Here is a 13,941-nt window from a genome sequence, read left to right as displayed (position 1 = left end):
GATATTAAACATTTCTGAAGACTGAGGTATGGAAATTTAAGTTACTTGAAGGCAGGAAATAGACTGGAATTCTATATAATTATGAAGCATACTGTAATCAACTTTATTAGAGCAAAAAATGGACACTCAGTCGGGGCAGGAGCTAGTCGTCTGGAGTCAATGGGGAAGCCTGCCTTCATTGTTTTTATCCATGTCAGGTTAGGGCAGTAACATTCTCTTTCACAGCACGGAATTACTTCTCTACCCAAGTGGATAGAAATTTGCAACAAATGACACAAACGATAACCATGAATGCATTATTATCACTTATGCGTATGAGAGCTTTATGAATGGACAGCCCTCAGCTGTACAGAACATATGACATGACACTGAGAGGGGAAACTCGGCTACAGGGCGAAGCATTCTAGTTTGAAAGAGAAGCTATGTGTGTATACATACATATCCATATATGAGGCAAAACACTAAAAGTACATCGAAATGATAGTGGTTATCGCCTGTTGACGGATTATGAAGATATTATTTCTTCTGTATTTCCCCTCCCAGATTTCCAAATTTTGAGCAAGTGGTAGTTTGATCCGCGCAGTTAGTATTAAGGATTTTTCTTTTTCTCAACTAATGTAGGTAGGTAGCCTGCATTCAAACTGATTTATGGTCTAAGACTATTTCGTGGAAATGTACCATTTGGACTAGGGCTCACCATTGATGCAAAGCCATATATGTATTTTAGTACTCGTTATAGATAGAGGTAAGTCTTCTCTATAAATTCAGACTCCAACTGTCAATTAAAATCTGTCAAGTTGGGGGCTAGGTGATTCGGAGCCCAGCAACAGCGGCTGCCGGTAATCTGAAAGCGGGACTGTCGGGTCTGGTGACAGCGTCCCCATCTGCATAAGCTACCGGAGACTTGGCATCTCCTGAGATAGGCAGAAGCACCAAAGAGCTCATGTTCAGAACTGACATTTCGGGGGGGACTTCAACCAGTGGCCTGGCCTCCCACGGGTCCAGCGAAGGCCACTGGGGGGTTTTCCGGCCGGCTGCCAGGGTCGCGGTAACACAGGGCACAGGGGAGCTCCGGGTCCCGTGCTGAGTAGGAGCTCTGCGGGCTGAACCGCGAGGTGCAGGGGCACTGTGGCCCTCGGAATCCCCGGTGAGGACGCTCGCCGTCCGCAGGGTCCCGCCGTGCGGAAGCTCCAGCTTCGGACGCGCCCGCCGTGCTCCTCTCAGGCCTAGCGGACGCCGCAGTTCTCCACTTCAGACGCCCTAGCGGAAGCCGTGGCCGGGCCGCCCGAGCTCTAGGCTGCATCCGGGTCCCCGGCACGTCGCCCAATCCAAGGCCTCGTCTCTTCACACCCTTCTGTTTCTCCGCCCCCTCCCGTGCCGCCAATCCCCGATCAGCTCTCAGCCGAACATGCTGGCCTGGGAGTGAAGGCGCGCGGGGGCCAATGAAGTCTCGCTTCCCGTTTGAAGTCTCCAGTGGGCGGGCGTCGGAGGCGGGCTCTGCCAGCCAGGAGGTTCGGTTGCGCTTGTGCCATGGACTCAGCCGCCCGGTGATATTGACAATAGGAGAGAGAAAGGGGCTTTGACGGGGACCCTCCGCGGGTAGCGAACGGCGGCTCTGGCAGCGGCAGCTCCGGCGGCTCCAGCTCTTCCTCCCGACTCCCGCGCTCGCTGCCACTGCAAATCCAGGCTCCCTCCCTCCTCCCCCTCCCCTCCCCGCGTCGCCGCCGCCGCCGCCGCCGCCGGGTCCGGTGCAACGAGAAGAGGCGCCGCCCGCCGGGAATGTGAACGAAGAGCCGCCGCCGGCCGAGCCGCAACCGGGTCGGTGCCGATTTGATGGGACGGGCCCGCGGGGGAGGCTCGTGAGGCCGTCGCTGCCACTGCCGGAACGCTGAGGTTCGGGGCCAGCCGAGAGGCCTAGAAGCATCGCCGCCACCGCGGAACCGGAGGGACGTCGCCCCGGACGGCCGTAGCCCGGGACTCTCCGCCGCTGCCCCGACCTCCCCCCGTGCGTCCCGGGCCGCCGCCCGCCCCCGCCGCGGCCCCTAGCTCGCAGCCCGCCCCGCGCAGCCACAGATCATCTTCCGATTCTTCCCCAGGAGCTTCAAGGTAACTTCAACTCCCGGTCCCGCTGCTTGCCTCCCGGGGAACCTGCGGAGCGGCGGGCTCCGGAAGGCCGGGCCCGTGCAGCCGAGGGGTGCGGCAGGGTGGGGTGAGCGGGAGCAAGCGCCCGGCCCACTTGTCTGATTTACCTGCAGTGGCTTTGGAGGCCACCACCTCTCTTCTACTCTGCCTCACCAACCCCTTCTCCCTCCTGCTTCTGAGGCATTTTGTGGTCCCCCCCCCCACTACTGGCGGGGGCGGGGGAGCAGGGAGGAAGATTCCGTGGTCGCGCAGCTTCTGCTGGGCTTGGGGTTTATGTGAACATACCTACAGACAAACAGGCCACTTCCCTGGTCCCTTCCTTCCCCTTGGAAAAGCCCCGGTTGTGTGCTATTTGGAGAATGCTTTAAAGCTTTGGGTGCAGCGGCCCAGGTGAAACCTGTATCCCTGGACTTTGCAGCGACCCTGCTGTTATCATCAGTCCTGCAATGCTTTAGAGTTGAGATCCTTGACATTTATTCAGAGCTGCGCGCATAAGAGGCTGCGTTATAGATTAGCGTTAGAGAGGAGAGGAGAGACGAGAAATAGAATGAGTGATGGAGGAACGAGGTCTACAGAAATCTTGTGTTGCTTGAGTGAAATCTAAGTAATTCACATATGAGATCTCAATATAGGTCCCTAAATTTACTACGTATCAGTGTGATGTGGAACTTCTTGTTGATGTGATCATTATTTTTCAACGTAATCTTACATTTTTGATAGTATTTATTATTTACAGTTCCATTTTTTATCTGTTACATGATATTTAAAGCCATATTAGAGTTTTTAAAAAGCAACAAATTAACTTTCTAACCAAACAAGCAAGAAGTCCTCAGAATTCCACACTAACCCTCCAATATTGTGCACCCCTCTTGCCATGTTTATATTATTTTTATTGAATCCAGGTGATCCAGGTGATTTAGTCTTACAAATTGGGGCGGCAACTATCTTAGTCTTTGTGGAAGTTAAAAAAGGCACTTGCTTAGGTGTTGGTATGACAGTTGAGTAATTGAGTTCTAGCACTTCATTGCATGCTTCTGTCTCCCGGCTACCATTAATCTTGCCTGGAGCGTTGGTGCCACCTGAACACTAACATCTGTTTGGTTTGGTGACTGAGACCCAGCTTAATGCTTGGGACTTTTCCCATCTCTCCTTCCTGAATAATTTCAGAAGATTAAAAAAATTACAGGAAGCTGGTTAGTCAGTTCTATCAGTTTGACGGAACAGAACAATAGTTGAACTTAAACTTACTTCATCTTGGAAGGCTGTGAAGTTATGTTTTCAGTTCAGCTTGGTGCTAGGTTTTATCATAGTTTTGTTTATTAAAATTTAATAACTTAAGATGGCTTCATTTGAAAAGAAGACTTCTTTAAATTAATTTTAATCATGCTTTTTGTGTGCTCTCTTTCAAGTCATCTAGCCTGTCTTCATTTACAATGTGGTGGCTCATATAGCAAGGCCAGCACATTTCACCAAAAGTTCTGCCTAGAATTTCAGTATTGTACGTTTCACTTTGCTGTCAGACACTGATATAGTTTGTTTTGTTTTTTGAGGTAGGATCTCCTCTTGCTGTGTGTCCCAGGGTGGCTTCAAACTTGCTATATGTAGCTTAGGCTAGTCTTAAATTCATAACTTTCCTGCCTTAACCTTTTTGAGTGCTGGGGTTATAGGCTACCATGCGTAGCTTCATTTGTGTAGATTCTTGAAGTACAGAAAGGGTTTATCCATTTATAATATTAAATATGTTGGGAAAATGTTCTTATGGATGTTTTCCAGCTTCAGAATAGCTCCAAAATCACTTCAGGAATCCAAAGATGAGGAGTGCTGTGCAGTTAAAATGGGCAGACAATAAAGAGACTTGAGGTACAGGTGAACATCTTTTTGATGACTATAGTGGAGCCATGAGACTGGAGCTTGGATTTTGTTTAATGGTTGCCATGCTACCTTTTATAGTTTTCTCCTTTGACAAGACCCCCCCCCCCCCCCCAGGCCTTTCTTTCTTGACAGGGTTAAGAAAGCCCTGGCTGTCCTAGAACTCACTTTGTAGATTAGGCTGGCTTTAAATTCAGAGATCCACCTGCCTCCACCTTTTGAGTTACTGGGACTAAAGGTGTGTGCCTCCACTGCTTGATGACAAGACCTAATTGATTTTTCTGGGGGGGGGTTACATAGTCCCATTTTCATAAATATTATATATGGGACTTTAGGGTGTGTTTAATAACTCAGATATATTTACGTTTGGACCATGTTCATGTCACCTCTTTCTCTTCAGTAGGGATATGTCCTCAGCACCAACTACTCCTCCATCAGTGGATAAAGTAGACGGATTTTCTCGGAAGTCCGTCAGAAAAGCCAGACAGAAGAGGTCGCAAAGCTCCTCACAGTTTAGGTCTCAAGGCAAGCCCATTGAGCTCACACCTCTGCCACTGCTGAAAGGTAAGCCCCAAGAGCAGGTGACACCTTACCTTCCTCATTGATCAGTGTCTGCATAGGATTTCATAGCTGTTAACTTCTTGTGTGTTAATAGCTTGCCGGGCTGAGAGGTTTCAGACTCGGAAGTTTCTGGTATGTGATCAGGTCACCCCTTCTTAAAGGGCTCTTCCATAGAGACTTATCCTCCTTTAGCTTTGATAAGCTGGAAAACTAAGCGGCAGAAATGTCTGGGTTCTTTTTTTCCTCCCAACAGTGTGTGTGTGTGTGTGTGTGTGTGTGTGTGTGTGTGTGTGTGTGTGTGTGTGTATGTATACGTTACTTGCACATTATGCACATGTGGTCATAGGACAGTTTGTGGGAGTTGATGCTCTCTTTCCACTACATGGGTTTCAGGGATTGAACTCTGATGGTCCCATTTGGCAGCAAGCGCCTTTATCTGTTGAAAAGTTTCACCGGCCCTACCTGTGTTTTTATTTTTTACATTTTGGGTTTTCGAGACAGGGTCTCTCTGTGTAGCCTTGACTGTCCTAGACTCACTTTGTAGACCAGGCTGGCCACAAACTCACAGTGATCCACCTGCCTCTGCCTCTGCTGGGATTAAAGGCGAGTGCCACCACACCTGGCCCTATCTGTTTTTTTAAATTGTTGATTTAGTAATTGGCATCTGTTCATTGCACTATCTTGGTTGGAAAGTAGACCCCAGTAAAAGAGGTAGATAGTACTACTAAGTTGCATTAAATGAAGCAGCGTTTGCAAATATTGAATTTTGATGATGAAGAAAGCAGAGCTATAACTGATAGCATGCATTTCTATTTTCACGCTGTGTAAGTACAAGTATATAGCGATCACATTTGCATGATATTTTATTTTTTCACAATAGATTAAGAGCAAGGCTTTTCTTTTTTCGGAGACAGAGTTTTATGCAGCCAAGGCTGGCCTGAACTCTGTGCCCTGGAGTTGCTGATCTCTCTGCCTCTACTTCCCAAGTGATTAGATTAAAGGTGTATACTACCAAGCCTGTCTAAGAGTGAGGTTTTGATATGAACACCGATTTTCTTTTTTCTGAATTATATCTTCCATTTTTTGTTTTGGTATGTGGCTACTCTGTCCATTTTAATTTTCATCTGTTTGCTTCATGTTTGTACAGAGGAGTTATTTGAAATGATCAGATCAATATCTGGTATAGGGAAAGACATCAGGCTCTATCTTTGAAGTTTTTGTCTGGCTATTTAAGGATGAGGAAGAACCCTCCTGGGTTTTGAGACCGAGTCTTGCTATGTAGCCCTGGCTGGCCTTGAGCTTTCAATGATCTTCCTGCCTTTCTCTTGAGTGCTTGGACTACAGATGTGTGCCATAACACCTGGCCTAAATGCATACTTATTTCTGTAGCAGTGTGTGGAATCAGAAGGTATTACAAGAACAGCTGACATGATCCTCAGGTTTAGCTTCGTGTAATTCAGGTGTCTGATTTTCCTGTGAGAATCCTCCCTCCCTCTAATTTGAGACAGGATTTCTCTATGTAGCCCTGGCTACCCTGGAACTCAGTCTGTAGACCAGGCCAGCCTCAAACTCAGAGATCCACTTGCCTCTCTCTCCCTAGTGCTGGGAATCAAAGGCGTGTGCCACCACTGCCTGTTGGAAACATTTCTTTCTTAAGAGGAGGCTAAATAAGATCCCATTGTTTGTACTTGAAATTGGTAGAAACTATGAATGCTGATTTCTGGAAGGATGGCGTTAGAAAGGTGGTTAGTTGTAGAACACTTACCTAGTGAGGCTTTGGGTTTGATCTGCAGCACTGTGTGGGCTGGGGAGGTGGGAGGGAAAAAGTAAGGAGATATGTTCTTAATAAGTTTTGAGGGAGAAAGCACTATTTTCTGAGACAGGTCTGACTATGTGTCTGGTTTGAAATGCAGTGCTTGCCTACCTCTGCTTCCCCAAATATGTGCCTTCATGACTGGCTGGGGGAGTTTTGACTTCAGATTTTGCTAGTGAAAATGAGAAAAGTTAGTATGAGGTTATAGGGAAAACATGAAGGAAAGACATACTGGCCTCAACTCGTTTCATCTGAAGTAGACTTGGGATAGCTATTGATCTCTGGATCAGGGGATGAACTTTATATCCAGCAAGCCCAGGGTAAGCATTTTAGGTTTAGAAGGAATTCAATAGCTGAATCACTACATTCATTTTTTAAAAAAGATTTATTTATTATTATATATACAGTGTTCTGTCTGCATGTACACCTGCACACCAGAAGAGGGCATTAGATCACATTATAGATGGTTGTGAACCACCATGTGGTTGCTGGGAATTGAACTCAGGACCTCTGGAAGAACAGTCAGTGGTCTTGACCTCTGAGCCATCTCTCCAGCCCCCTACATTCATTTCTTTAAGCTCATGTAGTCACTTAAATTAACTGAGCATTCATGGAGAGGTATAAAGAGGCATGTATGAGAAGACTCTGGACACATTTTTTGTCTTATTCTACATATCTCCCGCTACACGCATGTGCAATTAAAATAGTCATAAAGCATTCCATTAGCCAGTCTTGGGATTAAAAGTCTGTATCACCAGGCCCAGCTCATTAACCATTTTTAAGGTTTCAATTCAGTGGCTGGAAGAACGTTCCCATTATTGTGTATCTATCACAACCATCTATCTACCAGCTTTTCATGCTCTTTGTACCTTGCTTTCCTCTAACTCTTAGTCCTTAGCAAATACTATGAGGTTCACTATTTAAGTCATGCCATATTGATCCTTTTGTCACTGGCTTATCTGTGTTGTATGTCTTAGTATTTTACTCTTTTTAAGGCTGAGCAATATTTCAGTGTATATATCTCTATATAGCACATACTGTTTATCATTCATTCATCTATACATTGTTGTTGTTATGAATAATGCAAGCATAGGTGTGTAGGTATCTGTTGAGAGACCCCACTTTCTTTTCTTTTGACACATACCCATAGATAGAGTTGCTGGCTTGTGTGTTTAGGTTTTGAGGTGTTGCTAGGTAGTATTCCATAGAAACTGTATTTCCATTAGCAGTGTATAAGAGTTGTGATTGTTCCACAGGTCACCAGTGATTACCTCCACTTTACTAGTGTCGTCAAGGCTGTGACATTGCTTATTGGAGTCTGCTGTGCATTTACCTTCTGCTTAGTGATGTCAAGCACCTCTATGAGATTGTCAGACAAACACTTTTTTTTTTTTCAGATCCCCCCCCCCCTTTCCATACTGGGGATTGAACCCAGAGCCCTACACATGCTAGGCGGGTGCTCTGACATTGAGCTACATTTTACTCAACCCCCTTTTCTAATTTTTTTAAAGTTCTGTCTGGTAGCATTAAAACTTTTCTAAGAATAGGTTTTGTACATTTGCATATTTCATCAGCACAGGAGCATTAGCAAGCGGCTGGCTCAAACACTGCTTACTAACCCAGTTCCAGCGAGCCTGACAGTGGTTCTTGTGTAGTTAACATGCTGTGGGGCCATGGCCTAACATACTTATTAAGTAAGTTTCACACGTAGGCACCTGTATCTCCCTGCAGAATGGCAGAGAGGAGTAGAGGCAGAGGCCGACGAGAAATGTGTGTGTGACTTAGATCACTTTACACTATATGCTGAGGTAGGGTCTTTCACTTGAGCCCAGAGCTTCCTGATTTGGCTGCTCTGGCTGGCAAGCTTGCTTCAGGGATCCCTGGCCCTGCTTCCTGAGGGCTAGGATCACAGGTGGGCCACCCACTTGCCTGGCTTTTATGTGGGTGCTGGGGTTGTGGCAAGTGTTTCACTCACTGAGCCATCTCTCTAGCCCCTAAAAACACTTCAACTTCAGTTCCAAAGATGAAGCTTCCATTTTTATTTTTAGAGTGACAACTTATGAGAACTTCCAAATTAGCATCTAGAGCTAGTTCTGTGCCTTTCTAATGACTGTATTCTTTTATCTTCTAGCTCTACCTTGTGGAGTGGGATGTGCAGTGTAATTACAGGTCTGGTAATGGGCTGGAGCACTCAAGGGTATTGGTGGAAAGAGCAGCTTTTCTTAGGGCTCCTGTCCGGCATTACAGTGTTCCATCGCACTTGCACATTGGACACGGTGGTGCAGAAGGCTCTGCTAGCCTGAAGGGGTTAGAGCTTGTTCACTAGTTGTGTTGTCCTGGACAAGTGAGTTACTCCTTAAGCCTTCTCTCCTGGTTGCTAAGGTGAGGGTGGCACAGCTCAGTGGCAGTGCCATGTCGGTGAGTCACCTGCTAGCCCTGAGCTGGAATTTCAGAAGGCAGGGACTGAGCAATATGTCAGTGTGAAGATGCTCTCTCTGTAAAAATTTGAAATTGAGTTTCTCAAAATGATGAAACAAGAGCATAGATTTGCAGTTACAAGCCTTTTTCAACCCCAAAATTTAATTTCTGAATGTTTTGAGTTTGCTGGAATAGAATAGCTATCTTGACCTTTTTTTTTGACTTTCCCCCGTTATACTGGCATCTTGCCAGTATTGAAAGTAAGCTTTTTTTTTTTTTTAAAAACAAGATTTTGTGTTACATGCTCATTTATGTATATGTATGTGTAGGAGTGTGTGTGTACCATGGAGTATTTGTGGAGGTCAGAGGACAGCTTGTGGGATTTGGTTCTCTCCCTCCACCACAGGGTCCCACAGATTGAACTCTGGTTATCGGGCTGGGGAACAAGCCCATTTACCTGCTAAGCCATCTTGCTGTTCCCCTTAACTGTTTTTAAATGAGAGCATTTCATAGTACTGTCAGGTCCTCAGAGAGATGGCTGATATAAAACATACTGAGAATCATTCGTCTGTTTGTACCATAGATTGATAATGTGTGTCCTTTTTTTGTGAGACAGAGCTTCTCTGTGCAGCCTTGGCTGTCCTGGACTTGCTTAGTAGACCAGGCTGGCCTTGAATATTATAGCGATCCGCCTGCCTCTGCTTCCTTGCTGGGATTACAGGAGTGTGCCACCCTCCCAGTGATAGTATGTGTTCTTTACGTAGCCAAAATGTGTGTGTGTGTGTGTGTGTGTGTGTGTGTGTGTGTGTGTGTCTGTCTGTCTGTCTGTCTGTGTGTTTGGTTTAAAAAGAGCCATGAGTTCTACTTTAAACTAAAAAGAACACTCTAAAGTTACCACACTAGAGTTGTTCTGCACTGCTGAGGGGAACATGTTTTTCTTTCAGGAAAGTAATGATAAAGATTTTGCTTAATACCAAGTGCTAAACTGTATTGTTTTGTGTGAAAGATTACATTCAGCTTATTTGCTTTTAGGTAAGAGTGTTTTTCTTTCTCTTTTACCTTTAGATTTATTTTTAATTATAAGCACGTATGTGTCTTTATGAGTATATGTATACAAGTGTTAGAGGCCAAAAGAGGGTGTTAAACTTCCTGGTGGTCCTCTGCAAGAGCAAAAGGCACTCTTAAGCACTGAACCATCTCCAGCCCTGGAAGCATTAAAAAAGAAAAAAAAGAATCTAATTATTTACTTCTGTGCCATAAAGAATTATCATGCAGTTATTTAAGTGGGCCAAAAGAAATAGGAAATGAGTGTTCATAATTTATGGCTTAAAAGTAGAGTATTAGCTTGCATTCATACCCATTTCTATGGTGTCTGATAAGCATAGGTTCAGTATTCCTTAATTGAAGTACTATGAACAGAGGTGTGCCAGATTTTGGAACTTGGGATCTTTCTATCTACAGTTATCCCTTGAACATGGTGATTAGAGGTAGTGCCTCCTGCCTCCCTGTGCAATTGAACAATCCGAGTATAACATTCAAAGTTTACTTCATCCTATAGTAACAATTTAACTTTACATTTTGGAAAGTCCAGTTGTAAACTTTTTACTATACATTAAAAATGAACTTTTCTCTACTCAGATCTAGCCAATGGACAGGACAGTTGAGTGGAGAGTGGGGTCTGACTTTCACACGAACTCTGGTCCCCCATATTTGACCACGTCCCCTGGAAGGGGAGGCCTGGTGGCACTCAGAGGAAGGATAGCAGGCTACCAAGAAGAGACTTGATACCCTGTGAGCATATACAGGGGGAAGAGTTCCCCCTTAGTCACAGTCATAGGAGAGGGGAGTAGGGGAAAAGCGAGAGGGAGAGAGGAATGGGAGGATACAAGGAATGGGATAACAATTTAGGTGTAATATGAATAAATTAATAAAATATATATAAAAAAATAAAAATGAACTGTTTAGCTAGGCATGGTAGTGCACACCTTTAATTCTAGCAGTCTGTAGGCAGAGGCAGGCGGATCTTTGAGTTTGAGCCCAATCTGGTTTACAGAGAGAGTTCCAGGACAGCCAGGGCTTCACAATGAAATTCTGATTTGAAAACCAAACCACACCACACCACACCACACCACACCGTGATTGTCTGAGGCTGGAGACATGCTCAGTGGTTAAGCATCACGTGGTGTCTCACAACCATCCAGGATAAATGTCTAGGATATCCAACACTCTCTTCTGACGTCTGTGGGCCACATGGTGCACATATATACATACAGGTGGAACACTCAAACATACAAAATAAATCTAAAAGGAAACCTTAAAATATCACCTTGGTCAGATAGGAAACAATTTAAAAACCTTTGAAAGTACATTGAGGAAGAAACAGACTTTGAAAAGGTTACTATTGAAAAGAGACATGTTTAGGTAAAAATAATGAAAACCTTTTACAGTATAGTTAGTACATATAGCTCTTGTCTAATCAACCCCCACAAGCAAGCCCTGGTGTGTTAAGCTCTATGCTTTTGTTCCCTTCTTGTGATTGGAGCTTCCTGTTTGTTTTTCTCACTGGATGACCAGATGGTAGAGGTGGTGATCCAACATTTATGCAGCCTTGCCCTTCTCAGCCTCCCAGGTGGACAGATTCTCAGCCTGTTGGTTGAATGCTTTTGTCTCTTTGCCATTGGTAGTTTAAGGTTCTCAGAGTGTCTGCAGTGTTGATTGGAAATTGTGAGGTGGTGTAATTTTGAGGGGCTGCTGACTTGGGGTCCCTTGGTTTTCCTTATCTTCTTCATTGCCACCTTCTCTAGGCTGTCTTTGGTGTGGAAGGCCCTGCAGAGAACCAGACTAGACTTTTGCATAGTCTTTCTCTCTGGTCTACTTTGTTTTCTTGTAGCCTGATTGTCAGCTTCCCCCTTGGGGTACTGTGGCAGAGACCCGTGAAGGGGTGTTCCTCCTGATAGTAAGGTGGGGAAAGAAATACCTTCTTTTTTGGTAAGGGCTTGGCCTTTGGAAGAGTTCCTTCATTGTTTTCTCCTACTTCCATCATTCTCGTGGTTCTTGTGGGACCCTGTGCATGCATGGAATCTTTAATGAGATCTGCTGGCTTGAATTGGGCATGTGTCAGGGCCTGTAAGGTTTGCTGTGTGGATATCCTCACTCTGTCTCTTGTATGGCCCTGTTCTGTTCTGGGGTGATTCTTCTAGATTGGCAGTTTGGTAGACAGATATCAGAAGCCAAAAGGAAGCGTTAGCTTCATTCTGTTGGTGAATGCTACATATCTTCTTTACAAAATTAAGTCCTAAAACTTTGTGGTCCTGCCAGAGGTGCTGCCAGCATGAGACCATGAAGCCACTGCTCTCTGTGCTGCTATCCATGGTGGCATGCTTCCTGTGAGCAGTGCTGAGGGCTGGGGCTGGTGGCTGCTGGGTTTTGGTCCTGTTGCTCACAGTTGTAGTAATGGTGAATGCCTGGCGCTGAGGGGTGGCTGTGGTAGGGTTGTTCAGGGCTCGCGGGTAGGGTTGTTCAGGGCTCGCGGGTCTGCTCTCCCATCTGTTGGAACACTCTGTAACTACCATTCCTCCAAAAACATACTGCCAGCCTCTGTTGACCAGAAGTACTAACTAACATAAACAGTTGATTACCATGTATTGTATGGGTTATATTTTGTGATGAAAAAGACATGAGAAACATAGGAGGCCATAGTTTACCGTGTATTGTAATTAACTGGAAAGATGAACTACTTACTGCATATGTCACACAGCTGTAAACAGATAGTGTGAGCTCTTGAGTTCACAGCAGGAGGTGGGTATGAAATTATAGTAATGCAGTATGGACTGTAGCTAATTTTATATTGTTAGGAGTTAATAATGGGCTTTCTAAACTCCTTCTCTAAATACATGGTCTTACTGTCCCAGTGGTTTATGCTGGCTGGCTTTGAACTTGTGGTCCATCCTCTTCAGCTTCTTCAGTAATTGGGATTTATGGGCACGTGCTACTACATCTGCTTTAAGTACTGTGTTTTTATGCGCCTTTATATTTTTCTAGTTGTGAGTAGCATCATGTACAATCTATGCTTAAGTTTCTAAATTTTGATAAATGTTACCTTTGTGTAAGACTTATGTATACTTTATGATACTAAGAGATTAAGTAGATGATGCTGTATTAAATATTTTATATGCTCAGGGCAATTTTCCTGAAGTCTTGGTATTTCTAGGCTATGAATTTTAAAATGTTACAAATTTCTCCCCATTCTTTAGAAGCATTCTACATGTAAAGTGGACATGCATAGTTTAAATCTAGGTACGTCAAGGGTTAGCTTTGTGGTGAGATGTCTTGTCTTGGAGATGAGACCTAAGTCTAATGAATTTCTGTTGTTCCATTTATAACTTATAAACATAGCATGCGTGTAATCTCAGGTAATACTTAGAGAGTACATGTGTTTTGACTGCAGCCTGAATACTGCATAAAGTCAGGTGGAATTTTCCATTTGTGACATCATGTTTCTGCCCCCAAATGTGTAGATTTTGCAGCAGTTTGAGTTTGAACATTTGCTTTCATTCGCTTGAGGTTTGTAGATTTCCATCTAGTTGGGACCTTGTGCACTGTTTACAGGTTCAAGAACTCCTAGAATCACAGAGTTCCCTTGGATGGATTTTTGTTTTTATTTTTCGAGACAGGGTTTCTCTGTGTAGCCTTGGCTGTCCTGGATTCACTTTGTAGACCAGGCTGGTCTCAAACTCACAGGTATTGTCCCGCCTCTGCCTTCCAAGTGCTGGGATTAAAGGCGTGCACCACCACGCCCGGCTTGGAGTTTTGTGTTGAAGGAGAGAGCTTGTTGCTCTCACAGCCCCCATCCCTTCAGCTCTTGCTCCCGTTCTGTAGACAGATGCCTTGCGTAGAATCCAGTGCTGGGGATTGTTGCTGGTGTTTGCGTTTGAGTATTGATGTTGGCTGATGTGCATGTTTATGAGTAAAACATTTTAAGCACAAAAATAATTAATTATTGCATGTGTCTTTCGAGGAGGAGACCAAGGCAGGTCATAAAAATACTGAAGTACTAAGTGAGTGTGGTCCGGTTCCTATATCTGTAGAACTTCTTCCTTGACTGCTTATCATTCTAAAAGTTTTAGCTCAAATAAGAC

At 44.7% G+C, this 13,941-nt stretch overlaps 1 protein-coding gene across 1 annotated transcript in view; it reads left to right on the top strand.

The window, feature by feature from the left end:
• Window positions 1-1,493: 1,493 nt before the first annotated feature.
• Window positions 1,494-13,941, top strand: part of Ppp2r5e (protein phosphatase 2 regulatory subunit B'epsilon) — a 139,351-nt gene continuing 126,903 nt past the window's right edge. The window contains exons 1-2 of the mRNA XM_051147699.1: window positions 1,494-2,106; window positions 4,412-4,575. Of these exons, the coding sequence (XP_051003656.1) occupies window positions 4,419-4,575 (157 nt within the window). The 5' untranslated portion in view covers window positions 1,494-2,106; window positions 4,412-4,418. The remainder of the gene's footprint in view (window positions 2,107-4,411; window positions 4,576-13,941) is intronic.

Source organism: Acomys russatus, chromosome 1 (genome assembly GCF_903995435.1).
Source record: "Acomys russatus chromosome 1, mAcoRus1.1, whole genome shotgun sequence".
Classification (NCBI taxonomy): Eukaryota; Metazoa; Chordata; class Mammalia; order Rodentia; family Muridae; genus Acomys; species Acomys russatus.
This window is presented reverse-complemented; position numbering and strand designations above follow the sequence as displayed.